General features: G+C 39.4%; 1 protein-coding gene across 3 annotated transcripts in view; it reads right to left on the bottom strand.

The window, feature by feature from the left end:
* Positions 1–158: 158 nt before the first annotated feature.
* The window catches only part of LOC112050214 (neprilysin-4), a 62,302-nt gene continuing 34,776 nt past the window's right edge, over positions 159–27,684 (bottom strand). Inside the window, exons 3-17 of one of the 3 annotated variants that reach the window (XM_052882186.1) lie at positions 20,719–20,861; positions 13,356–13,601; positions 12,774–12,976; positions 9,803–9,979; positions 9,216–9,323; positions 8,660–8,804; positions 7,323–7,537; positions 6,164–6,340; positions 4,713–4,816; positions 4,515–4,573; positions 4,383–4,431; positions 3,662–3,729; positions 3,176–3,309; positions 2,603–2,773; positions 159–2,034 (exon numbers count right to left, since the gene is read on the bottom strand). In XM_052882186.1, the coding sequence (XP_052738146.1) occupies positions 1,858–2,034; positions 2,603–2,773; positions 3,176–3,309; positions 3,662–3,729; positions 4,383–4,431; positions 4,515–4,573; positions 4,713–4,816; positions 6,164–6,340; positions 7,323–7,537; positions 8,660–8,804; positions 9,216–9,323; positions 9,803–9,979; positions 12,774–12,976; positions 13,356–13,601; positions 20,719–20,861 (2,176 nt within the window). In that variant the 3' untranslated portion in view covers positions 159–1,857. Of the gene's footprint in view, positions 2,035–2,602; positions 2,774–3,020; positions 3,310–3,661; positions 3,730–4,382; positions 4,432–4,514; positions 4,574–4,712; positions 4,817–6,163; positions 6,341–7,322; positions 7,538–8,659; positions 8,805–9,215; positions 9,324–9,802; positions 9,980–12,773; positions 12,977–13,355; positions 13,602–18,825; positions 19,004–20,718; positions 20,862–27,684 lie in introns of those variants that run through there. The other 2 variants (XM_052882184.1, XM_052882185.1) reach the window with 2 other exon arrangements.

The following is a 27,684-nucleotide window of genomic DNA, read 5'->3' as shown; positions in this document are numbered from 1 at the left end:
AACAATTGCTTAGTTCAAGTTTAGTACATACATATTTAGACATATCTTGTGAAGAAAATATATTAATTTCGAGCACCAAATAACGTACCGCTTAGCATAAATCAAAGAGTAGGATATGATACAGAGGTAAGGATAAAATGGCCAACAATAAAAAACAATTATTCAATGTATTCTTTATTACGAAATAAATAATTTGTATGTATTAATCACTTAAATTACTTGATGATATTTGCTATTTTTTCTATTATACAAATTTATCACGTCATAATTTAGTAAACAGATTGTTGAGCATTTCTAATTACTTAAGTACATATTAATTAAATATTAGAACAATCTTAATCCATACTTGAAAATAAATGCAAATATTTTAGATCATACGCAAAAGTATCACAACACTGGTAATTCAATAATTCTTAGTTTCTTGGAATTTTCATAATATTTGATTTAAATATTATTCATTATAGATTTCGTCACATTCGGACGGGACGGGACGATGTGAGCCCTTGTTCACATAACACAACCTACAACCAGATATACCACTTTATTGTTTTTCAGATATCATGGGTACGATGTATGACGTTCTTAGTACGTACCATTATCGTGAATCGCGGTAAACTTTCGAGTGTGAAACGAACTGTCACCCGCACCATCCTACATGAAACGAACTGTAGGTGTAGGTACAACATTTTATGAATACTGTAACTAGAGCTTCCACATTTAATGGCTGTATGCTGAAAGTTTGCCAGTCCTTAAGTACCCTAACACGTAATTATCAATATAAAGTTAAAACCTTTAACGGTGTTTTGTGATTCGTTGTCGCGTCACAAGTGACGGACGACTGGGGACTTGATTTCTCATTTTATGCCGAGGAAAATATAAAAAAACGTTTTACACTGGACCCTTGGAATTTGCTATCTTCTAAATCCACCACAGTCCAAACTATATTTGACTACCATACTTCCCCATGGTAGGCTGACAAACTTTCTGCTTTTATAAAATGAGGTTTTTCTGGTTGTGGCAGGCTCTTACTCAATGTTCACGCCGGTCTTTGGTGGCCCTTCCTGACCGCTACGTATAGACCGTAAGTCATAGGTCGATAATAACCTTGACGGTTATTATCCTTAGACCATTAATAACGGTCTAAGTTATTATCGACCTATGACTTACAGAACTTTTGGGTCATTGCGGAAACGTTTGCTATTTAATATTTTTAACCGACTTCAAAAAGGAGGAGGTTCTCAATTCGGTCGGTGTTTTTTTTATGTTAAGTATTTGTCATGTTTTTCTACACACTACCTACGTACCTACCATTTACTTTTCATTAGTTTTGTTAAATTTCATTTATTACCTACCTAAATACTGACAATATGAATCGTATCCATATAAATGTAATTAAGTCTCAACATTCTCGTCACATACACACTGGCTCTTAGCAATTGTCTATTTGTAACATAATTTAAGCAACGCGGCTCTCCACCATAGGTAGTTGACAACATTTGATGCTGATAAACAAAAAATAAACCGTTTCTAAGTCGCCTGAACATTTATTAGGTACCCTAATTTGTAGTTGTACCACATACATTTTAGCTTTCTGCGTTAATATAAAACTGAACTACAGAGAATTTCGACACTCTTCTGTGCAAGCATAACAAATGAAGACTTGTACTTAGGCATTCTAAAGAAATCTTTTTATCATACTACCCACGCTTTAACCTCTGTAGGCCTCTATCTACTTATTATGCAATCTTCCTCTTCGGACCGCGTTGATAAAGGTTAAACTTACAACTATGGTATGGTAACTTAACGGTAACATCGAGTCTTGTCTTTGGTTGGCTTACATCTAAGATCACAACAAGTCTACCACAGCACGCACTTGTGCGGGGGATTCATCGGCGTCCCCACGGGACACTTCCACGCCTCGGAGAACTCTTTGCTGTTACTGAGAGTCCCGATCACTCTGATTTTGTTCGGACTGTGAACACCTTCCACCATCTTGGATTTCAAGGCGCCAGTTGTTGAGTTTCCGCACCATATCTAGAAATTCAGACGAGTTTTTATGCGTCATTATACCTACCGAAATATAATTATTGCAGTGTTGTGAATGCCTGTAAAAGATGGCTGCAGTAGTTCAAGAATTTTGTAACTCACTTATATATAATGTTTTCTGCTGTCATTGTTGGCGTTACAAATAAATAAATAAATAAATAATTATCTTTATCAACTTCTGCTAAAAATCATTTGGATGTCAGTGGCGGCTCTAAGAGAATTGAGTTTGAGTATCTCTTCTAAAGCCTAAAGCCTAAACCTAAAGCCACTACCAAATTGGGCCAACGCTGGCGCATCAACAACGCCACTTTTGCCATTGCTATGCGCCAACGTATGGTGGTAGCTTAAATCTATACTAGTTGAAGAAACCATGATTGATTCAACTACAAATGAACACTTAACGTCGCCATCATGTAGATGCGTAGAAACCCCCGTAAAGCCACACCACCGAACATTGAACGGGCCAGTGTTGACCCAATATGTAGATAGTAGCTGGACATGGAATCCTGACCAAAGCGAGATAAAACGGTCTACTACGTCACACAATGCAAATAACCTGTGCGAAGCCCAAGTAGAAGAGTTGTTTGGGCGTGTAGTCGGGCAGGCCGGGCAGCACGGAGCGGCGCGCGGCGGGGTGGCGCGCCGCATACAGCTCGTAGGCGCTGAGCGCCGCGCGCAGCCCGCCGTTGTCGGCGATGTTCTCGCCCTGCGTGTTCACGCCGTGCACCTGAACATTCAATGAGGAAATTTGTAAGAAAACCGAGTTCTTTAGACCACACGATTGAAGTAAAACGAGCATATGTAGCTCCTTGCTACCTATGCGCTCTGCCTGCCTGTCTGGCAACATATAGCTAGGTATCACGATTTCCATTCACAAAATTTTCTTTTTCTGACATCTTACAACTACAGTAAGTCTTTATAAAAGAGGTTGCCCTGCTCGTCGTAGCGACGAGCTGCGAACAGATGCTACGCACCGTGTAGTTGGGCAGCTGCGGCAGGGTGTACTGGCTGTACTGGTCGACGATGCACTTGACGCGCGTGTGGTAGTGCTGCAGCGTGTCCGCCGTCCACCACTGCGCCAGGTTGCCCTGCTCGTCGTAGCGACGAGCTGCGAACAGATGCTACGCACCGTGTAGTTGGGCAGCTGCGGCAGGGTGTACTGGCTGTACTGGTCGACGATGCACTTGACGCGCGTGTGGTAGTGCTGCAGCGTGTCCGCCGTCCACCACTGCGCCAGGTTGCCCTGCTCGTCGTAGCGACGACCTGGGAACAGACAACAGATACTAGGTTGCCAAAGAATCTATGGCTGGATTGCGTTTGTACTCGTATACAAAAACGTTCCCATACCTAGATCAGAATATGACGTCTGAGGAGTTGGAATTCCGAGGAGTTTATAGAGGCGGAGGTTCTTTGTAGCTCCACTAGTATCTACTGGTTGATTTTGTAACAAACAAGTTACAGACATGAATGATAATGAGCGGGACCGACGGATCACATAAATAGGTCAAGGATGAAATATTTCTTAGGTTCTTCAATTACATAACAGAACATTCATCCTTACCCTCATTTAACATCTGTTTAGTGAGGATATATAATTATTCAAAGTTAAACCTACCTTGATCATCAAACCCGTGAGTCACTTCATGTCCCATGATGGCTCCAATTGAACCATAGTTGATAGCTCTGAAATGTTTTGTTTTTCATTAGATATAGGTATCTGTATGTTCATTTGTGTATTTAGTAGGTATAGCTCGTATTTCTTCGGCTATAATTATATTTATGTATAGTAAGGGTGTACATAGCTGAAGTGGGTAATTTCAGAGGAGACGTGAGAATGAATAGGTAACTACTTCTTATTCCTTTACTTTTCACAGGACCAGGCACCTCTCGGTAGGTTTTTACAAAATATATTTCGGAGAGTGTGCTCATGACCTATTTGAGCTTGTACCACCGTCACCTTTTTACCATCGCCCTGCAAGACACCGGAGAGGTTTCCATCCCTAAGTCATTGGCATCCCTAGGACTGGTACGAAACGATTTGCTTCTTCGTTTCTTGTCAACATGGCTAGGGTATAAAACTCTCTCCCAAACTCAGTGTTTCCTAATACTTACAATCTGAGCATCTTTATAATTCATCGCGTGATCTCGAAAACCGCTTAGGCCACCTGCCTAATTAATTTCTTCTTCAATAGTTAATAGATATCTGCTAACAACGGATTTTGGGATAGGACCGGATTAAAGAGGTCTAAAGGCTCTCGCAAATTTGTATGAAAGGCCTTAATTTTTTTAGTGTAGTTTCTTATGGTTTTTAAAAATGTTGGTAGGTAGGTACTTACTCAATTCCATTTCCATAAAACGGTGGTTGCAAAATTCCAGCAGGGAATGCTGCAAAAAAAATACAAAAATAATGAGGAATGTCTCGAGACTATTTTAGTAATTGTTCATTTACAGGTATTGTAAATACTTACTGACTGAATTCAGTGTTGCTGAATAAAATGCGTTCACAGTCGTCGCTGTAGCCACCCATCTGAAAATGAAAAGTTTTTCTATACGAATGTGAAAATAATAGTACAATACAGTAGAACATAATTATGAAAACACCAAAAAAGCCCAAAAAACTCTCAATTGCAGGAAAAGAATAACGCAAACAGTCAATTTCGACTCACCTATCTCGATCAGGCTTCTCTCGAAGAGTTTCTAAAGACTTCTTGACCGTTGCATTTGTTAGTTTCAGGTAAGATGCAAATAAGTTACCTTCCACTACTTCTACCTGTAAATTAAAAATAATAATAATAAAACCGGCCAAGGGCGTGTCGGGCCACGCGTAGTGTAGGGTTCCGTAGATTAAGTTAGCACTTTAATCCCTTATGTAATGCACAATAACCGATACCTACCCCACACCATGGAATAGACGATAAAAAATTCATCCTCACATTGCAAGGAAGGAAGGAACCCCAAATTGTTTTATTGTATTTTTACTACTTTATAGACGTAATTGACAAGCGTTTTCTACCTTCATTTCTAATTTGTTTGTCGGTTAACAGTCCACGTCGAGTAGGGCTGTAATACCTATAGTGTGCAACTTTTGAGTTCCAATTACGTTTTATGGTGGATTATTACTCTTTAGATAACAATTGATACTAAGCTGTTATAGTTTTCTTTGTAATTTAATTATAATTATATCTTACTCTCGTAAATTTTTTCACATATCCATAAACAATTGTTTAGTCGGTAGAGTGTGAGGACTTGACTCAAACAAAACTTAGCTCTTACTAGCTTAATAACTTACAAACGGATCCCTAAAGATTTTATTGTTTGTTTGCATTGCATAGACTCCGAAACTACTGAACCGATTTGAAAAATCCTTTCACTATTGAAGCTGCACTATCCCCGAGTGTTACAGGCTATTTTATCCCCGTATTCCTACGGAAACGGGAACTACGCGGGTGAAACTGCGTAGCGTCTGCTAGTCGTTCTCTCTCTCCAGTCGGTCCCTCATGACTGAGGATCGTGACCACCATGGCGAGTCATCTTTTGGTATACAATGCTCCTCCATCGAGTACGGTCGCTGGCCATTTGGACGGCACTGTAAAACTGTAGCTAGTCGTTAATATAAATGAAATTTTCGGGGTAATAATTAGAAAGAGGTCGCCTTGATCGAGGGGCTTTGGGTGGGAGGGGTGGGGGGGTGGGGTGGTCCTGAAAGCATTTTTACGTGGCTACGCCAGAAGACTCGCTTCGTCGCCCCTTCATTCAGCTTCACCTTTTCGACCTCTGTAGCGTTTACGGAAGTGCTTGTGTAGGCCTCATAGGTTTGCTTCATTCAGGACCTCCTTCGCGAGCTTCTGCTCTCTAGGGGTAGGGCAAACAAGACTGCTTGGAGTCGGGGTGCCCAAATTTTGAATTTTTAAGGTATTTATCTAACACTACGTACGTAACCTAAAATTTCGTAATAAAAAAAAAACTCCGTCTCAGCGGGTAAAATCATGATGTAGAGGTATTATGAGCCTCCACAATATCCTTTAATATCATCATCTTATTTCTAGGAAGGAGACTTTATTCTAATGCCGACCCAATTTTCTACTTTATTTGTGAATTGTAAAGACTCTGGACTTACGTGTTTGTAGTGCTTGTCCAGGTCCTGGTGAGTGAGCAGCCAGGAGGGGAAGCCGACGAAGGTGCGGATGGCGCGCAGCTTGCGCAGCGTGGTATCGCGCGTGGTGGCGTCCATCCACGGCAGCTGCCGGGCGGCGGCGGCGAACGCGTCGCGCACGTCTTCGATCATCTCTATCGCCTGCCATTGCAGATGTCTTTCTTTATAATGATAAGCTTCCGAACGAATTGATTTTTTTTCGGCCGCGGCGGCAGTTGTGAGGCTTTTGCCTCACTCTCATACTTAGTTCGATGGGACGCCAGACCAAAACGACCGGTAATAGCTTAGACGCAGGACCGACGGATTTATGTGCTCTCCGAGGCACGGAGGTGTAGGTACCAATACAGCCATATGTCTATCACCGCAAGATATGTAAATAATTAATAATTGATTACACTGTATCAGCTGTTGGTGGTCCTTATAAAATAAATTTCTTTCTTAGTTGTTTAGTTACCTATATCATCATTAGCAGCCTATTCTAAAGGTCCACAGGGCCAGATCAAGGCGAAAAGCTATAGAACTTGGACCACGCTGTTCCAATTGTAGCTAAATACTAAAATAAAGTAGGCCAGACTTAAGAGCCAGAGTGTTAGGCCAATAGATATGACCTTTGCCTCCGATTCCGGAGGGCGTAGGTTCGAATCCGGCCCACCTCCAAATTTTCAGTTATGTGCATAACGGTGAAGAAAAACCTGAAACCTGCATACCAGAGTATTTTCTTAATTCTCTACGTGTGTGAAGTCTGCCAATCCGCATTGGGCCATTGTAGTGGACTATTGGCCTAGCCTTTCTCATTCTGACAGGAGACTCGTGATCAGCAGTGAGAGCGGTATATCCTACTGCGCTGTTACGATTAAATTAAAATGTAGATTGACTCCGCAAAAAATATTTTATGCGGAAAATAGCTGTACCTATTCCTTTTTTAGTTGAGTAAAAAGTGATCTACGCACAAGTTTGAAATCACAGACAGACACAAGTCAAGTTATAGTTATATGAGGATGATTTGATAAGTTTTCTTTTTGTCGATACTGGCTAAATCTAATAAACACAAAGTTAAACGTTTGATTGAATTCACCAGAATGGGACTAAACTTCTTTAGGTAAATAAAAACAAAAAGCTTCACCTTCTTTCTCGAGGTCTGGTCAAAGTGTTTGTTCACGTAGAGGTAGCTCAGCGCCATGCCGAAGTTGGCGTTGACGTTGGCCGTGCAGCTCTTCCAGCGCGGCGTGCGCTGCTGCAGCCCGAACACTGCCTTCGAGAACTCGAAGCCGAGCTCGCGGAAGGCGCTGAGAGTCATCGGCGCTACCGTGGAGAACACACTCCACCAGAGGAACTTCTCTGGAAATAGAGCAAAAGTTTTATTTTTCCACGTACAACGGCCAATCACATGGCCAAGTGAGGAAACGGCCCAGAAGAAATAAGAGCAAAAGTTTTTTTTTTAATAATAATAATAATAATAATAATCATTTATTTGCAAGAATTATTGTTCTTTACAATATTCAACTAAATTAAAGAATATGTGGCCAGCACACTGGCCGAGAACAAAAAATTAAATTAAGAACGCAGTCGAATCACATTCCAGCTTTATAAACTTTCAATATTCAATCTACTTGTACCGAATCGTAAATCTATGATCCTACTAATATTATAAACGCGAAAGTTTGTGGATGTATGTTTGGATGTTTGTTGCTCTTTAACGCCGCAACTACTCAACCAATTTGGCTTATATTTAAAACGAAGATAGATAATACCCCGGATTAACACATAGGCTCATCATTCATCCTGGAAAAATCCATAGTTACTGCGGGATTTGTGAAAAACTGAATTGCACGCGGACGAAGTCGCGGGCGTCAGCAAGTTATTACTATTATCAGTATCATTAATATACAGTGCCAACAATGATATAACGATTATAAATTACACAAATATTTTCCTCTCGTGGTCGTTGTATTATGAAGTCCATGCAAGAAGTCTATGTCCAACAGTGGACGTCCATCGGCTGTTAATGATAATGATGATGATGATCCTTTAAATATGATCAATATTCCTGTTGCCCTACAAACTAGGAAAAGTCTGTTAGGAGTGGCTGCGATAATAGCCCAAGCCTTGAGCCTTTTAATAGAGTTATGAATAGGTTTAGACAATTGGTACTATGGAGTATACCATAACCAAATACCAAACCCTCACAAATATGACCGCGTATAGATCCTGTTCGCGTGGGATAAGATCTTACTTGCTGATACTGTAGTTTTTCATTGGTGAAAGAATTTATAAAATCGGTTTAGGTGAGAATGCGTAACAATAAACTCAACTACGCATTTGTAACGGGAGTGTGGATGAGCTCAACTAGAAGTAAACAACTACTACTTTAATATGCTACTAAATTCCGTTTCGTAGTTTTTGCGTGAAAGACTAACAAACATGCATTCATCCATACCAATGTACAATGCTAGTACTAACCAACAATGACCGGCTTGGTCTCCACCAGCAGCGTGGCCAGTTTCTGCAGATACGGCAGGTCCATCACGATGACCCGATCGAGGTGCTGGTCCAGGGTGATACTCGTGTCAGCGAACACGAGGTCGATGTACTTCTGCCAGTTGTGCTGTCATTTAAAATTTATTGTTAGTGTTGCGCAATATAAAATGAGTGGATTTGTATTTTTTTTAATTTTGTCTGGGCACAGTTTTAGGTAAAAAGTTATCAATAATTTTGTAGTTTGATATCAGGAGATATAGCAACGCCGTTTGCCAATAAAGCAAAAAAGCACAACCATACTATTTTTTTCTCGAAGCCGTTTAGTACATTTCCGTCCTTTTGCTTTCTGCGAAAAGCAGACAGAGTAATGACTCTCTTCCAGACCCGATAAAAAAAGTTCGAAATTAGCCGTCAAAATAGCTTTGCTAAACAGGATTTTAAGCTTTTGGGGAAAGTGGCAAAATTTTTTTTATTCCTTGGACTTTCCCATTACTACGCTCACTTTTAATTGCTGAGTCAATATTGTGATGTTTTTCACCTGATTCCACTCGGCGGGCCCTCCAGCGGAGCCTTGGATGAGTTGCGACACGCTCACTTCATGAAACAGGTGATTGCCACTGCGACGAACTTCGATTGGAGTCATTATCTGTAAACAAATAATAATTATAAGCTAAGAAGTATATTTGAAGGAACTCCCTAAGAGAAAATTGCATACAAAGATTACGGTTGCTCCATGAAGTTATGCCTCGTGTACCTGATAGCACACAAAGCATAACACCTAATATAACATCTCAGTTTGGCAGATGCAGGCGCATCGTACGACCTGTTACGATCTTATAGATAAGCGGCTAGAAACTGTTTGTCGCCGATAGTTTACTTGCGATTGGTTACTTGCGTATGCGTAACTATCAAAACGAAGCTTGACTGGACCCGCTAGTGTATATTTGTTATGCTGATTATAATTTTGAATAATCCATTTATTTTTTAAATTCTTATTCTCCTCCAATTTGTCGTAAAGACTGTTGGACTAGGTGCGAAAGTAGTTCAATGGGTAGATACAATTCGTGGCTCGGTATTTAGAATTGAAAATATACCTAGGTGTAGGTTTGTCCTCTTGGTCCTTACCAAAGCCAAGCTGGTGCTGAAGCTGATGATGTCGTCGGCGAAGCTCTCGGCGTCGGTGTCGTTGTCGGCGATCTGTATGACGGCGCGGATGTAGCGGTGGTACTGCTCCAGCTCGTGCGCGAACTGGTCGGGCTGGCGCAGGTAGCGGTCGCTGAACCCTGGCGTCACTTGCTCCACCTGGAACGAGGGGACCATTTCAATAATGAGCAGTGGCGGATTTGTAGTCTTGGTCACCCTAGGGCCAAACATACCAGCCCCTCTCTCAGCACATATCACACCTACTCGTAATTATGATGCAATTGCATTTAATGCAGCAGGCAATATTCATTGCCTTTTATCAAAATCAACAACAAAACCAAACTCTCTGCCATCAGCCTCAAGAGCAGTGGCGTTGCGTGCCTTGGAAGGGCCCTGTATCTTGTAGGGGCAAGTCTGAAGAATAATATATTAAAAAAATAAGCGTGGGTGGATTTGCGGACGTTCGCTAGTATTAATAGAACAAGTCCGATTAGAATCATCACTCCAAGTTATAGTAAACGTGAAGATATACCTAGATTAAAAACTTATTACATTTCGAATTCCATTCGTGACATCCGCGCTACGATTATTACCATTTAAATAGGAGCATAGGCCAAGGTGCGCTGATGGCACGACTAGGATCCTCCTCCGCGAGATTTTATTGATACCTTTGTTTATTGTAGACAAAAATTGGCAAGAATCTCCTTTTACTATTTCTTACAACAAAGTATATCTTTAACAGTATATCCTTGATTACAATCTCATGGTAAGTGATGATAAAATCTATAATGGAAGCGCGCTACCTTGTTAGGCGTAGGATGAAAATCTACACCCATTTCGGTTTCTACGCGACATCGCACCGGAACGCTACATCGCTTGGCGCCGTATGTCTCTGCCGAAACCTCCCACCAGCCAAAACTTCGTTCGTAACTAATCGTTACTTATTTCGTAACTAGTTACAGACAATGCTTATCACATATATAAAAATTTAATAGGAAGGGGTCAAACCTAGGCCCATCTATTTGAGGGTGTATATTGCGACTGTGACAGAGCAACGAGGTCAGAAACAGAACACAGATACGAAATTTGCATGAGATTAATGTAACGCAATGTAACGATTAAAAACAATCTGTTGGTCTGCATATAATTACAGTGTCTACATAAAAACAACACTGTTTACCTACACATATTGCTGCATAAATAAAATTCAATAAGCAAAAGTTTAACGACTCCAAACAAGTCATCTCCGGTGACACCTTCTTTATAAATATTTTTGAAAGCTGAATTTGTTCTTTTTGTGCGTATCATTTCATGGTTTATGATCCGTTACTAGCGGACGCCCGCGACTTCGTCCGCGTGGAATTTACTTTTTTACAAATCCCTCGGGATCCTAGGATTATTTCGGGATAAAAAGTAGCCTATGTGTTAATCCAGACTATAATCTATCTTTACTTCAAATGGTGTAAAAGAGTAACAAACACTTATACCATCAAAATCATAAGGTTTGCGTAAATCTCGTGAATCAAAGATTTTTTTCGGGATAAAAAGTAGCCTATGTGTTAATCCAGAGTAAAATCTATTTCCATTCAAAATTTCAGCCAAATTCGTTCAGTAGTTGCGGCGTTAAAGAGTTACAAACATCCAAAAATACATCCAAACATCAATACAAACTTTTGCGTTTATAATACTGGTAGGATTAGCAATTTAAGCCGTCATGTGTTACTTATTAGTGATAAGAAATAAATGATGGATGGAATATTCACCTTGACACATTGCACGTAGGTTGCCTAGTTAAGTTACAGCCAACCAATATAAAATTAATTAAGTTTTAAGTAAAATATTTTGATTAAATTTCCTCATTTGTTATTTAAAAAATCAGAATTGAAAAGATTTTCTATCATTTATTTCAGATCACTAATAAATATTTTTTATGCCGAATCTCGCAGCATCACCAGAACCGAAAGCTATTTCGGCTAAAACCGAAAGCTAGTCATTGACTTTGAAAATTAAGAATTCGCATATAAATCTGTTTTAACTTATATAAATAATCAACCAGAACTTGTAAAAGTGGTTTTATTTAGCAAGCTTAAACCAGTTTTAATTTATTACTTTTAGTTCAAATAAGTCATTTATTAACTTTCTCAATAACATAAGTATGATATTAGGTTGCTTTTCGTAGTTTGATATAATGAATGGTTCTTATCTATTTTTGATAAAGGTGAATTTCATTTAACAGATTTTGTAGCTTTTTGATTTATTAAAGAAAATATGCCTACGTTATCTGTTGACCAGTACAGGTACAGCGTGTGTAATCCATAATGTCCCGCTTAAACAGTATGTACACAGCACATGATTTCCCATTTATATATATCGGTGTACGATTCAAAACATAAGCCTCTACATCAAGTGACAATAAACTTTTGTTTTAGTGATCATCCAAAATGGCTATTTCAACGAATAGTCATTGTGGCACTTGATGTAAAATGGCGTTATTACTATAGTACTATACTATACTATTTCGTTAAAATAACTTACAAATAGGTACATTATACTTATATTAGACCATCTTTGTGCACATTTCTACCCATTTTATTTCTTAATTAATATTGTAGTTTATATATTTTTTGATGTGCAAATAAAGATTATGTCTATCTTTATAGATAGATAGATATAATCTTATATTTTATCTTATCTTATATCTTATATAATAGGCTACAGAAGGATAGCCTTCTGTAGCCTTAACATGCGTGTGCGAAAATGACATACGATTATCTCGTGAAGAGAAAGAGTATTGACCAATGGCGATCGAGCCAAAAACATCGCTCTCTCTATAGCCATATCGCAACGAAAGAGACTGTGATTTTTCCCACTCGACATTTGTCTTTCTGACCGTATGTCGTGGTGTATTTTAGGCTTACTGAAAATATAAATATTCTTATGGAAGCTCACTTACCACAACTCTGTTCCTGCTGGTGTTCCTGACATCTTCAGCGACCTGGACACTGATGAGCGCGTTGAGCCCGAGCAGGCGGCGACTGCGGCCCGCGATCAGCTCCCAGCTGAAGTTAGCGCTGGGCGAGGAGGGAGGCCGCGCGGGCAGCCCGATCGACTCCAGGAGATCTTCGATCGGTTTGATGCCTTCTTTTTCTAACTTGTCTGTTGAATAGTAAACAATTGCATTAAATACTTCTCATAGCATATCATATCCCTATCTCGTCACCAAAATAGTGTTCGTTGTGAATATAGCACAACTAAGCGTAGCATAGTTAGCAATGGAATATGATGTTTTTCATTTAGCCCTCTTTAACGGTGTACTACAGGGTTTGCTTCATAAGTGAATGAGATTTGTACCTTAGAATCACCACAATGATTACGACTACAATGCAGTTTAGCGGGCATGCGTAAGCATGGCTAAACCATGGTGTTTGTCGTCAATACAAGATGCTTATATCCAGCAGTGGACGTCCTTACAAGAGGATTATGTCTAGCAATGGATTACCATCGGCTAACAGTGATGACGATGAACTCTTCTTACCCACGTCGATGCAGGTCCGGTACAGCGCCTGGGCCTTCACCACACTTTTCGGCAGCGGCTGGCTACTGTTGGTCTCCAGCAGTTCATGCAGGTCCAGCACCAGCCGCTCGCGCAGCACGGCCAGCTGGTCCCAGGACGACGCCCACTCCGGCACCGGGTTGCGCTGGATCCAGCCGCCGCACGCAAACTCGTAGAAGTCATCGCAGGGGTCCACGCTCTTGTTCAGCGCGGCAAGGACTCGCGATGCTGTTAAGAAATGTTAATGTTAGTGTGTTTAATCCATTGTTATTGTTAAGAGCCTGGTTAGTTCTCTGTAGGACCAGGGATTTGGAACTAAGTGTAGCGACACCTACGGCAACTCCAGCGACGAAAATAGAGGTCGGTGTGACACCAGTCACGATTCGCGACGGGCAGTTGGTCATGGCGCTGGCGTTTTCATCTATGCATCTATGCATCTAGGGAATTATTGCTTGACATATTTTCCGAGGCAGATGTAATACCACCAACTCACCAACTGAATATTGAAATTAATTAAAAATTTCTTGGATGAAAGAAAACTCAATACTTCATAGTCAGCTCAATGTTTTATTGTCCGAGCTAGGACTTGAACCCAGGTCCTTATGATCCGAAGCCACACAGGCTAACCCCTGGACCTACTAGGCAGTGCTCATTGCAGTGACTAATTAGCCTCATTGTTAGTAAACAATTGTATAGAGTTTGATATTAAATATCTAACCTATGTCTAGTAGAATGTATGCATGAAATATACTTTATTGTACACCAAAAAGAATAATAACAAGCAAGAAATTAACTTAAAAACTTAAATGTACCTATGTAATCTATACTATATAAAAATAAGTCGGGTTTTCCTTCCTGACGCTATAACTCCAGAACGCACGAACCGATTTCCACGGTATTACATTCGTTGGAAAGGTCTCGGGCTCCGTGAGGTTTATAGCAAAGAAAATTCAGGAAAAGGTAGGGTAGGGTAGGGTAGGGTAGGGTAGGGTAGGCTAGGGCAGGGTAGGGTAGGCTAGGGTAGGGGTAGAGTTGGGTAGGGGTAGTTGAAAGTTTACATCGAGTTTCACGCGGACGAAGTCGCGGGCGTCCGCTAGTGTAATATATAGTCTGATATTAAATAGGTAACTCAAACCTGTGTGTAGTAGAATAAATTATTCACAAATACCTTATATTTAAGTAACTTAATAAAAGTATTAACAATTGCAAACTATATACCAGGTCGAAACTCGTGTAAAGAATTAAATAAATTATAGATAATTTAAAAAACAATGAATCACACGTAACGACATTTTCTTAATATAATAAATTAAATATAATTGAATTGCAATTGGATCGCGTGGCGTCATTTGAAAAATATTTATTAATTATTATAATGAGTGTAAGGCCGCAGCGTCACAGCATCACGAAGTTAATTTGTGAGTTGCATCAGGTGGTCACCTGCCACGTGGAGGACTGCGTCGCAGTTGCATTCACTGCGCGTAAACAAAATATTATTGTCACACGTTCCAGAACTGCGCATCTGTGTACCTATAGTACACTAATTACGTATATGTACGATTGGACGTACGTGCGTACGTATATGCATATGACCTCTTCTCTTCTTCATACAATGCCTACAACATCATCTTTAACAGCCCATATTCGGCTCACTGTTGAGCACAAGTCCTCTCTCAGAATGAGTGGGGACTAGGGCTTAGTCCACCACGCTGGCCCAATGCAGACTTCACACACGTGGAGAATTAAGAAAATCCTCAAGGATGCAGGTTTACTCACGATGTTTTTCCTTCACCGATTGAGACAAGTGCTATTTAATTTTTTAAAATGTACACAACTGAAAAGTAGGAGGTGCATGCCCTGGACCGGATTCGAACCTAAACCCTTCAAATAGAAGACAAAGATCATATCCACTGGGCTATTACGTCAGCACTTAAGATGACTACTGATTTACTATTCAATTTACTTTAAAAAAAAAATACGGTTTAAATCCTTATCCGGAAGAGCGGGGCACCGCCCGTCACAAGTTACAATAGTAATACTGCAAACATAATGGGATGGTTCCAATCACTACACCACTGCTATGTTTGAAAATAATGTACTAATATGTAACATCTTTAGAATCCTATTAAAAATATATATATTAAAAAAATATCCATGTTTATAACACACACACATATATCCAAACATATATATCCAAACACTGCAGCACCATGCTGAGGCAGCGACCTTTTCAGCTGAGATAAATATATATATATATTTAAATATAAACTGTATTAGGTAGACTATACGTACAGAGAATAAATTGAATGGAATAACATAGAGGCTGCACATCGGGAGGCACTATTTGCCCAGAAGTGCAGTCTGTTTTTTGTTTAGTTATAATTATCTTAATTTTTAAGTTAATTTAGTTTTAACTATTTCTGTCCAGTCTTAAGCTGAATAAATGAGTTTTATTATTATTATTATTATTATTATTATTATTATAAATAAGGCCGTAGTAGTACAGTACTTGTAGTCGTACTTTTAGGTACGTATTTGCTGTCACGTCGTACATAATGTATGCAAAACGCAAGTTAGAAATGTCGCAGTATTGTTCGACCTAATATAATCGACACGTGGAACTTACTACGAGGATAATACGAAAATTAATATTTTTATTTATATAACAAATCTACTCGTAAACAATAAACAGGTAAATCAAATATAAACATTATTAAGTTTTAATTATATGAAACTATTGGATATTTATTTATACCTACTCAGATTTACCACGCATGGGCGGTCAAGAGTAAGGTAGATCATATTATAAAATACTAGCTGACGCCTCGCGGTTTCACCTGCGTGGTTCCCGTTCTCGTAGGAATACTGAAGTATTATATAACCTATAGCCTTTCTCGATAAATGGGATATCTAACACTGAAATAATTTTTGGAATCGAACCAGTAGTTCCTGAGATTAGCGCGTAGTAAGTATTACGACTTTGTACCGACAATAGCCATTGTATTCCTTTTTGCAGAAACTTTTTTCATAAACCCTAAAACATAATTATCACACAAACTCATTTTCACAAAAAGTTTAATATTATTAATCAAAATCGATAAGTAGTACATTGAGAAAAGGATATCTGTATTGTGTATCTATATATTTTTACTTCATGTATATTTTTTTAATATGAGTAATTGAGTTTATCTATAAACAAAGAGGTAAATAAATAAGCAACATGTAGGTGTATTCGGAATATCTACTGTGCTACTGGGTTATTAGGATATAGATAACGGGATATTACGACAATAAATAAAAACTGCACCGGTACATTTTGAATCACAACACCGACTATATTTAGATATCAACGCGCGCAAAGCTGCTGTTTAGGTAATAATTTATGGCAGTATGTACGTAGATGATTTGTGTTTTTTTGGCTGATTACATCAAAGCTATGGAAATGTATTTTGTGGTTTAACACACTTTTTTGTTTAGTGATCGTCGTATGTAGTTCGAGTCGGAGATCTTTTTATGTAAGTTCAGAAATATTTCTTTACTCTGGTTCAGACTTCAGACAGGATTCTTTTGAATATATGTTATAATATGTGTAGTGTAATTTTATACTATTGCAAACAAATGTTTTTTTATCAACTTATCCTACTATCCTACTAATATTATAAACACGAAAGTTTGTATGGATGTTTGGATGTATGTTTGGATGTTTGTTACTCTATAACGCCGCTGCTACTGAAGCGATTTAGCTGAAATTTGGAATGGAAATAGATTTTACTCTGGATTAACACATAGGTTTTTTTTTTATCCCGAAAAAATCCATGATTTCCCGAGATTTGCGAAAACGGATGATTTTGATGTTATGAATGTTTTTTACTCTTTCACTCTTTCTTTTCTTTTACTAAACCGAATTAGTTGAAATTTGGTATTAAATTATATTATAGCCTGGATTAACACATAGACTATTTTTAATCCGGTAAAATCCATGGTCCCCGAGGGATTTGTGAAATACTAAATTCCACGCGGACGAATTCGCGGTCGTCCGCTAGTGCAATTATAATTATTTATTTATTTTATTAATGCAGTATATTTTTTTCTTTCAAAATTAATAAAAATAAAAGAATAAATAAATAAAAAAATTCTTAACGTTAAGCTGAAATCGAACTCTGGTTTAATAAGTTTTGCCCCTTAGTTTCACACCATTTGTCCAGTTGAGTTGATATGAAAACGTTGAAATGTGTCAACTTAATGCAAGGCTTGGGTGGTAGGTTTTTATTTTTGTTACGGAGTTTCTTGATTCGGTCCCCGCGCTCTAAGCCCGCAATAAAAGCTAGCTTAAAAATCCTTTAAGTTATGATATAAATGATGAAACTAGTGTTTATGGAATTATGTTTTATCACAGATCTCTGTGTGAAGGTTCCCGGCGTCGTGCGCGGCGTGCGGTTGTAGATGCTACGTGAAAATTACCCGCAGAGTAATCGCAACTTATAATTGTGTATTGTGAGTATATTTTTCTAACATCGTGATTTTAATATATTCAATAGAATTTTATAATATATTATATTTTATTTCACACTAATATAATTTTCGTAAGTGTAATTAGGATTTATAGCAATAAACGTGTTGCTATAAATTGTAATTACATATTGGTTTATTTTTATTGAAAAAAATATAATAAAATTTAAAGTAAAATGCAGTGCATAATAGTTGTTTGTAGTTAATAGTTATTGAAACATAATTGCAATTAAACCAGATTACTGTTTTTACGTTTTTAAAAATTAACCGCTGATAATAATGATAATCAGTTTCGTGTCTAAGCAGCGTGCTGAGGTTCCTTTCATATTATAGAAGTTGATTTTTTTTAAAGAGCAACTGTTGAGTTTCTTGCCAGTTTCTTCTCAGCAGAACCTGCCTTCCGAACCGGTGGTAGAATCTTTACAAATAGTCATCTGACGTGTCAAAAGTGCTTGTTAACTAAGCCTACTTGAAATAAATCAATTTTAAATTTTGTAAAAGATTTGATGTGAGTCTAACAATAATGAAAAAGATTAATAAAATAAATCTTGATTCGATATTTCGTAACTACTTGTTGGTGTTTTTATGCAAATTCTGTGTACGTATGTCATGCAATACACGCACACAGAATTTACGTAAAAAATGCTGATTGTAAAGCGAACTTAATAATCCTTTTTTTACTAGTAACGGTTAGGTACTCCCTGGGATTAATTACCCTTTATAGAATTGGCAAACTTATAATAGTAGAATTATTGTAAAATATAACCAGACAATTAAAAACAATAAATTAAAGACATTTATTGATACTAGTATTTACGTTAGTATTTCTCCTTAAACTTAAATTTCGATTTTTTTTCAAAAATAAATTAAATAAACTTTAACGTAAATCCTTGAAAGTTGTAATAGCCAAAACGCGTAATAGCAAATGTACTGATATCCTCACCCGTCACCAAACACAGCTCGCTGCGGCACGGCGCGGGGGAGGAGCGCACCACCACCAAGAGGCCGACGGCTACCACTAATTTGGCCGCTGACTCCATTTGAAGGACATGTGATCTTATCGGAGATTGGATTCTAACTGAGCCTCGAGTGAGATGTTTTTGTATCATGTCCCTCTGCGTGACTAACCCGATGTGATACATGTGAGGGCGAATCAGAGCTTAGAGGGAAATTGGCTTTTTTATTTATACACACTGCTGTTATGAATCTTTATTTATACAACAACTGCCTCGCTGGTTAGCGTGCGCGGCTTCGGTTTGCAAGTACAAAAGTTTATTCACGCTGTACAACATCTTGGATTGATTTAAATTTACGAGTTGCTAATGGTATTGTAATGGGAAGTTAAATCGTTTGATGGTGTTTTGGTTAGTAAACACGTGGCCCACCACTAGAAAATCATCGCAGACAGAGGCGTGCGGTGCGTTACTCGGTCAGCACGAGCACGGTGTGCACACGCCTAGCGCGCTCAGTGTCAGGTAAGCACAGTCTCACCGGTGCCGACGCAGAGCTCGCTGAGGCAGGGGCGCGCGCTGCGCTGCTCGGTCAGCACGAGCACGGTGTGCACACGCCTAGCGCGCTCAGTGTCAGGTAAGCACAGTCTCACCGGTGCCGACGCAGAGCTCGCTGAGGCAGGGGCGCGCGCTGCGCTGCTCGGTCAGCACGAGCACGGTGTGCACACGCCTAGCGCGCTCAGTGTCAGGTAAGCACAGTCTCACCGGTGCCGACGCAGAGCTCGCTGAGGCAGGGGCGCGCGCTGCGCTGCTCGGTCAGCACGAGCACGGTGTGCACACGCCTAGCGCGCTCAGTGTCGGGTAAGCACAGTCTCACCGGTGCCGACGCAGAGCTCGCTGAGGCAGGGGCGCGCGCTGCGCTGCTCGGTCAGCACGAGCACGGTGTGCACACGCCTAGCGCGCTCAGTGTCGGGTAAGCACAGTCTCACCGGTGCCGACGCAGAGCTCGCTGAGGCAGGGGCGCGCGCTGCGCTGCTCGGTCAGCACGAGCACGGTGTGCACACGCCTAGCGCGCTCAGTGTCGGGTAAGCACAGTCTCACCGGTGCCGACGCAGAGCTCGCTGAGGCAGGGGCGCGCGCTGCGCTGCTCGGTCAGCACGAGCACGGTGTGCAAACGCCTAGCGCGCTCAGTGTCAGGTAAGCACAGTCTCACCGGTGCCGACGCAGAGCTCGCTGAGGCAGGGGCGCGCGCTGCGCTGCTCGGTCAGCACGAGCACGCTGTGCACACGCCTAGCGCGCTCAGTGTCAGGTAAGCACAGTCTCACCGGTGCCGACGCAGAGCTCGCTGAGGCAGGGGCGCGCGCTGCGCTGCTCGGTCAGCACGAGCACGGTGTGCACACGCCTAGCGCGCTCAGTGTCGGGTAAGCACAGTCTCACCGGTGCCGACGCAGAGCTCGCTGAGGCAGGGGCGCGCGCTGCGCTGCTCGGTCAGCACGAGCACGGTGTGCACACGCCTAGCGCGCTCAGTGTCAGGTAAGCACAGTCTCACCGGTGCCGACGCAGAGCTCGCTGAGGCAGGGGCGCGCGCTGCGCTGCTCGGTCAGCACGAGCACGGTGTGCACACGCCTAGCGCGCTCAGTGTCAGGTAAGCACTGTCTCACCGGTGCCGACGCAGAGTTCGCTGAGGCAGGGGCGCGCGCTGCGTTGCTCGGTCAGCACGAGCACGGTGGTGTAGACGCCTAGCGCGCTCAGTGTCAGGTAAGCACAGTCTCACCGGTGCCGACGCAGAGCTCGCTGAGGCAGGGGCGCGCGCTGCGCTGCTCGGTCAGCACGAGCACGGTGTGCACACGCCTAGCGCGCTTAGTGTCAGGTAAGCACAGTCTCACCGGTGCCGACGCAGAGTTCACTGAGGCAGGGGCGCGCGCTGCGCTGCTCGGTCAGCACGAGCACGGTGGTGTAGACGCCTAGCGCGATCAGCGACACGCCCAGCGCCGCGATCAACACCGAAGAGCAGCGTACCGTGCGCTCCCTGAAATAAACATACACTTGTTATTTATATATTATTCCAGAGTATCAAGTCCAGAATGGCCGAATGGAAAAAAAGAACACACATACACAAATTCTATTTATCCCGTGGGCTTCGGATTTACGAGTGAAGACACTAAGTTTAAACCAACGTGACCAATGCAATCTACGTTTAATACGACCTACGCCACCATTTCTTTCTTTTCGGTTCGTCGATAATAACAATTTTTTTTAGTTCGCCTTCCTTGGCAATGTCACTAAAGTACGGCTAAATCGTGTGACGATATGGGCTCAAATTGTCTTTTCGACATCAAGAACTCAATGGGCTGCCCAGTTACGTACGCATCGGTTACGGTGGTACTATATTCATTATTTCCGCTAATCACTTACGTTCTCAACGTAAGGCCTACATATAAGGTAAAAATACGTATTCAATACAACAAACCCATCGTAAATATTCTGCGAAAATAAAATTCCTTGTGCAATAAAAAAAATAATCAGTAAAACTTCCCCAGAATAATAAAATATGAAAATCACTTGGATGACTTAGCCTAGTTTATTTTGTTCCTTCCTTCCTTAAGCAACTTTAATGATCTTTAAGGAAAAGACCTTTTAGATCATTGAATGACTGGATAAATCCCGACACGATAAGAAAACATACTTACATCAAAAAAGCAAAAACTCTCGTGATGAAATACTTTTCGTTAAAAATGAAGACTTCATTAAAAATTATGAATAATTATTTCGAACGCGCTTCACAGCTATGAGGCTAGAGGTCTAGGATTCAATTCCTGCTCTTCGGACTATTGTTGTACTCACCTTCAGCACAGTTAGATGATTGGAGGGAAAAATGTAGATCATAATATATCTACTTAAAAATATATAAAAAAGGACTTTTTTTAGTAAGTTTCACAAATTGTTTGATCATTAATCGACTGGTCAAGGTGTAAACTTGATCAAGGTCCCGCATCGCAAATGTAGAGCAATGTCCTCAGACATAATAACACAGAGGTGTCTCGACAGCCGTCTACGCGTCTTTGCTAGGTCACTCATCAAAATACTAGCCTCTCTAGCTTCGCTTGCTTTAATGTAATTTTAGTAATCTTTTACTTTCAGTTTTAATCGGACTACTGTCTTATTGTTCTTTTCCTCGCACATGTATATCAACAAAACATAAATAAAGCACTAAAGCTAGCTAATCTTATCGGATATACCAACTATATCCGATAAATTGCACTAATATTTTTAGTTAAATCTTGTATCTTATTAAGTTTTATTTCCAGGGGCGTAGCTACCTCTGTATCAGCCATATCAATTATACGGGGCCCCCGGACTACAGGGGCCCCTTACCACATGTAAGAGGTGTGTATGTGTAAGTTTTTTTTTTTTTTATTCTTTACAAGTTAGCCCTTGACTACAATCTCACCTGATGGTAAGTGATGATGCAGTCTAAGATGGAAGCGGGCTAACTTGTTAGGAGGAGGAGGATGAAAATCCACACCCCTTTCGGTTTCTACACGGCATCGTACCGGAACGCTAAATCGCTTGGCGGTACGTCTTTGCCGGTAGGGTGGTAACTAGCCTCGGCTGAAGCCTCCCACCAGCCAGACCTAGACAAATTAAGAAAATCTCAATCTGCCCAGCCGGGGATCGAACCCAGGACCTCCGTTTTGTAAATCCACCGCGCATACCACTGCGCCACGGAGGCCGTCAAAGTAATGTAAGTAATGCACAATCTAAATAAGATTGGTGTTTCCTTTCATTTCGGCACCCCAAATAATTTTGATATAGGGCCCCTCCAAGGCACGCCACGCCACTGTTTATTTCGTATTATAATTTTCGTTGAGTTTAATTAAATGTAGTAAAACCCCTTTTTACAGTGGTTTTGCGGTTGTTTTAATATACTTTGTATTTTCCACCGCAATTTGTTTATACAGTACCTGTTGATATCTTTATTATTTATACGGTTAACTGTACAGTTATATGCACTCTACATATTTTGTCTAGGAAATGACGCTTTAACTATGCGCGACTTATCTATACCACTGGATATGGATAACCCTTTGGAGTAATTTAGTGAGATTACTTCTTAAAATATTGCTAAGAGGAGAGGAATATTGTCATGAGTGTATCGTCACTTAACATCAGATGAGATTGCATTCAAGGACTCACTTGTTGCTGAATAAATGAGATAAGGTTAATAACAGTAATTTAGTTTAGGTACTTATATTTCGTTTCCATCTACAGGTTTATCTTTGACTGTGGGTTGTCTGGAAAAGATCGTTTTTAGCGACAAGACCGCCTTATTGCATTTTACTTTTTTGTAATATCTACTAATAATAATTGACTCCTATATAACATTATTTATTATAATTTACAAAACATTGTTACAAAATACAAAATACAAAATCTTTATTGGTTATACATACAAGTTTTTATAAATTATATTGTTACTGCATAAAGATGAAAGCCGATGAGAGGCGAGCCCCATCTCGGTGATAATATTCTAAGCTGAATATTTTATTATTTGTTAGGTTGGACGCGCTAATTTCAGGAGTCGGGAATTAGTCAAAATTTAAATGGAAAAATTATTTCAATTTTGGATAGTTCATTAATTGAGGAAGGCTGTAAGGTATATAACATTAGGCTATATGAGAGATCGCTTATTAGTCATAAGGCTTATTATGATTTTTTTGTAAAACAAATTGTATCAGTTGTATTGTATGTTACAATAAAGTGTATTTTCATTCTTTCTTCTTATTTATGCGAGTGAAACTGCGGTGCACTTGTAGTTATTAAATGAATAGTTAGTGTATACAGTTGGTAGGCTAGACAGTGCTTGTTAGTCTGCTTCCGCCTGGCCGGCGGCTGCGGAAAATGTGATAAAGTAAATTTATTGTTTTACTAGCACTTAGGTGTAAGCCGATATCTCTTCTACGCATTCGTTTTATATTGTTACTGCTAACAAACAATAGTTAATTATTTATTACACCTATACAAATACATTATTTGAGAGATTAGCGTCTTCAGATAAATAAACTATCATCGAATCGTATGCAATTTTCAATTACGTTTTTTACTCGACTCTTTAAATAGAAATCGCTACTTAGCTGTTATAGTTTTTCTTGTAATATCATTAGATATTCCATTTTAGAGAATTTTTTCACGTATCTATAAACAACCGTTTAGACTTTAGCCGGTAGAAGGTCTAACAAAAATTAGCTCTTAAAAGCTTATTATCTAACAAACGAATCCCTAAATCGAAATATTAGTAGAAGACCCCTCACGTCTCTTAAAGACCTTTCCATTGATACCCCAAACTATGAAAAATAAACAAGCAAATAAAAATTCATACCCACTTTACATATAGGGGAGGTACTCTAAAAAAATAGTTTTCAAGATTTTATTCTACGACTTTGTTCACATTTTTAATGTACATATAAGTTACAATTTTATAGTAGTAACCGCGGACTGACGGACGAACGGCCGGACGGATAGATAGACATGGCGAACCTATAAGAGTTCCTTGTGGAGTACGGAACCCTAAAAAGTAATCTACTCTCATGTAAAGTTAGTCTGTGCCTAACTGGTTGCGCTTTCATATCGATTGCAAGCTGTCAAGCTGTGTGCTCGCGTGACGGCCAACTAGGAAAGATAAAATGGTTAATATTATATTTGCGTACTTCCTGCGCCTATTGTGTAATAAGTGAAACTATTACAGTTGTGAAATTGAGATAAGCTATTACCTATTATGGGATTTGGACTAACAAGCAGAATTAAGATTGCTGGTGCATTTCAACTCGTATGCATTTTTATTAACGGTAGATTGAAAACCGTTGCACGAAAGTTTCAAATTGTATGCGTATCAGCCCCCCTAGCCAAGTAGCACGTCGATTCTCGAACGCTAACGCTTCGAAAACTAGAAAAATGTATGGAAATGACAGACAGATCACGTGACCTGTCGATAGCAAATGTCATGCCCATATACATCTTTCTAGTTTTCGAAGCGTTAGCGATCGAGATTCGACGTGCCACTAGACTAGGGGCAGACCTTCTTCAAAAATTATTATAAGTAGGTATGACACGATAATATGAATAACGGTTTAACTGCATATAACGCTTTATTCATTACAGAGAGGAATGATCTAAATAATATATTGATATATGTATTGGAGAAAAATTAAATTTAAAGCACAGAATTTAATTCCGCGGGAACCATGGATGAAAAGTAGCCGAAATTAATCGAGAATAAAATCTATTTCCATTCCAAATTTCAGCCAAATCGCTACAGTAGTAGCGGCGTTAAGAGTAACAAACATCTTTACAAACTTTTGCGTTTATAATATTAGTAGGTATGGGATTAAGTAGTTTTTACGATATCGCAGCTTATTGATATCAACTAGGCGTATCATTACTACCTATTTATAAACAATGTTGAAAAGTTCATTAAATAAACCGAATGCACATACTTTTCAAGTATTACATAATACGTACATTGTACCTGAGCTTTTTAATAAGAGGTCAATGCTGAGCCCGATCGTTCCGTCTAGATTACCTACCGCCAAGAGTGCTTGTGGTTTTCCTGCGAATGCGCTTTATTCTCAGTAAATATTGTTGCGTTTAGATTTTTACGATAATGCCCTTTATTGCGGTTTACTACGAATCTTACGAAATTCAAATTTTTTTGAGTTAAACAAGATTTTAACCATGCGCGATGTATCTAATACGAGGGCCTGGTTCTCGGGTTTACAATGAAAGACCGCAAATTACAGTCAACATTTTTTTTATTTATGTGCATATAATATATCTTAACTTCAATACACTGGTTACAATGTTTCCTCAAAGATTTTATGTTATATCCAGGAAGGAAAGTTCGTCTCAACTGTCAACTTTTCCAAGTTATGAAAAAAGCCATCTACAACATCTTAAAACCTTTTTGAAACGGCAAAACGTTTCTCTTGGTTTGTACAAAAAATTGTACGAATTGTACTAATGTATAATAAAGTATTGTTTCTATAATGAAGTTTCATGTGTTTTTAATTTTTTTATAAATATAAATCCAAAACAAAAAAAAAACATTTATAACCCATGTTTGTTTTAAAGGGGATGTATTGTTAACCACGCAGCTAAGTATATAACAAAACAATAATAATAATATAATCTTTTTGGATGCTACTTTCCTCTCGCTTAATTCCCAACCACAGAATACAGAAAACGTTAAAGCTTACGCTTCCGTGTACCCAACTAAGTTTGTTTATGCTCAGTTAAGTTGATTTATCATGCAAGCGAAAACCTAGTAGGTATAAGAATTTCGTAGTAATTTCAACTGTCAGTGAAGAAGAAGGAAGAAGTTCCTGGAACTTTCGGATTTCAATCAACCATTCAATCCTTGAGCATTAAAGCTTCGCTAACATCTTACCATTGCTCGTCCCACTGGGAAAGTTACCAGTGACGAATATTTCAAGTATAGAAGCGACATTTCCTCAGCCTAGATGTTATCGCTTCGTGTTAACGGTGACTGTGTAGTAGACACTAGTAATGTATGACTATAACAATAGTAAGTATTTTCATCACTCAGTATTCAAGAAGCGAGCTGCGCACGCGCCTGGCATACTGCAATATTATTCATGAGTTAGGGTGGACTATACCTGATGACAAATTAATTAATGAACCTCCTTATTTTTGGAAATTCTTGTAATATTAGTAGGCGAAGGCGACTTTCGACTAAGGGGTATGATTTTTGAGCATATGTATAGTATTAAATGTAGTAGAACTTTTCGTTACAGAGATTGTCCGGGGAAGTACTACAGCCGTGCTTAATACAGTCAAGCAATATGTTCCAATGATACAATACATACTTTAAAAATCTAGTTTTTTTTTGTACATATTTTTGAATTTATTACAATGCAAAAATACTCATGTTCCTCTAAACAATTCCAGGGAACAGAGAGTTGCAAAGAGCTTTTAAATAAAAATATATCGTACTAGCCCTAGCCCTCGTACTAGTACTAGTAAAAGAATTAAAAAAAACAATTGAGTAGATTACCCCCTTCAACCTCATAAGCACACAATCATCACCACTGTATAATACAAGTATTTATAGAGTCACCGTAGTGAGACCTCAGCTTATTGCATGCTACACTCGCGAGACTTGTAGTAAATTATTTAATTGTTAACAACATGTGTGCATACGAAGTAGTACGTATATTAAGTAAGCCTAGCCGTCCTTGCTCTTACCTACGTTTTGGTGTGGTATGAAATAATAACCTCTTTTGTTCAAATTAAAAAAAAAACTTTTTTATTTACATTTTTACTATGTTTATCGATGACATAGATGTAAGCAACCTTTTGAAACGTATGCCACGTTAAAACCCCTTTGAAAAGGTTGCGACGAAAATGATATGCTATCAGCTATCTATATTTTAAATTCAATAGATAACCTTTCATCACATGAATAAAAGGTCATGAATGATTCTTATTTATCAATGATCGCACTATTGACATGACAAACAGATACTTCCTCGTACCGACCGACATAATATAACAACGGACAGTTTGCATAACTGTGCCTGACAAAGACAAGATAAATGTTTTGTACTGATGGACTTCGCGCTTTCTATACGCCATTAATAACTTATGTCTACGGTGTACAGTTGCTTTCGATAATCCGATACGATAATATCAATTATAGTGTGCGATACCACCAATACGATACGACCGTGTTGGTAGGTCGATTTCATTTATTATCTCGAGTTGACTGAAACTGAACTGAAAGACTTTTTATACACTTAACATTTAAAAAAACTCTTTCTAACCTCCTATAAATT

This window comes from Bicyclus anynana, chromosome 6 (genome assembly GCF_947172395.1).
Source record: "Bicyclus anynana chromosome 6, ilBicAnyn1.1, whole genome shotgun sequence".
NCBI classification, from domain to species: Eukaryota; Metazoa; Arthropoda; class Insecta; order Lepidoptera; family Nymphalidae; genus Bicyclus; species Bicyclus anynana.
Note: the sequence above shows the minus strand (reverse complement) of the source record. Positions and strands in the feature narration are given on the sequence as shown.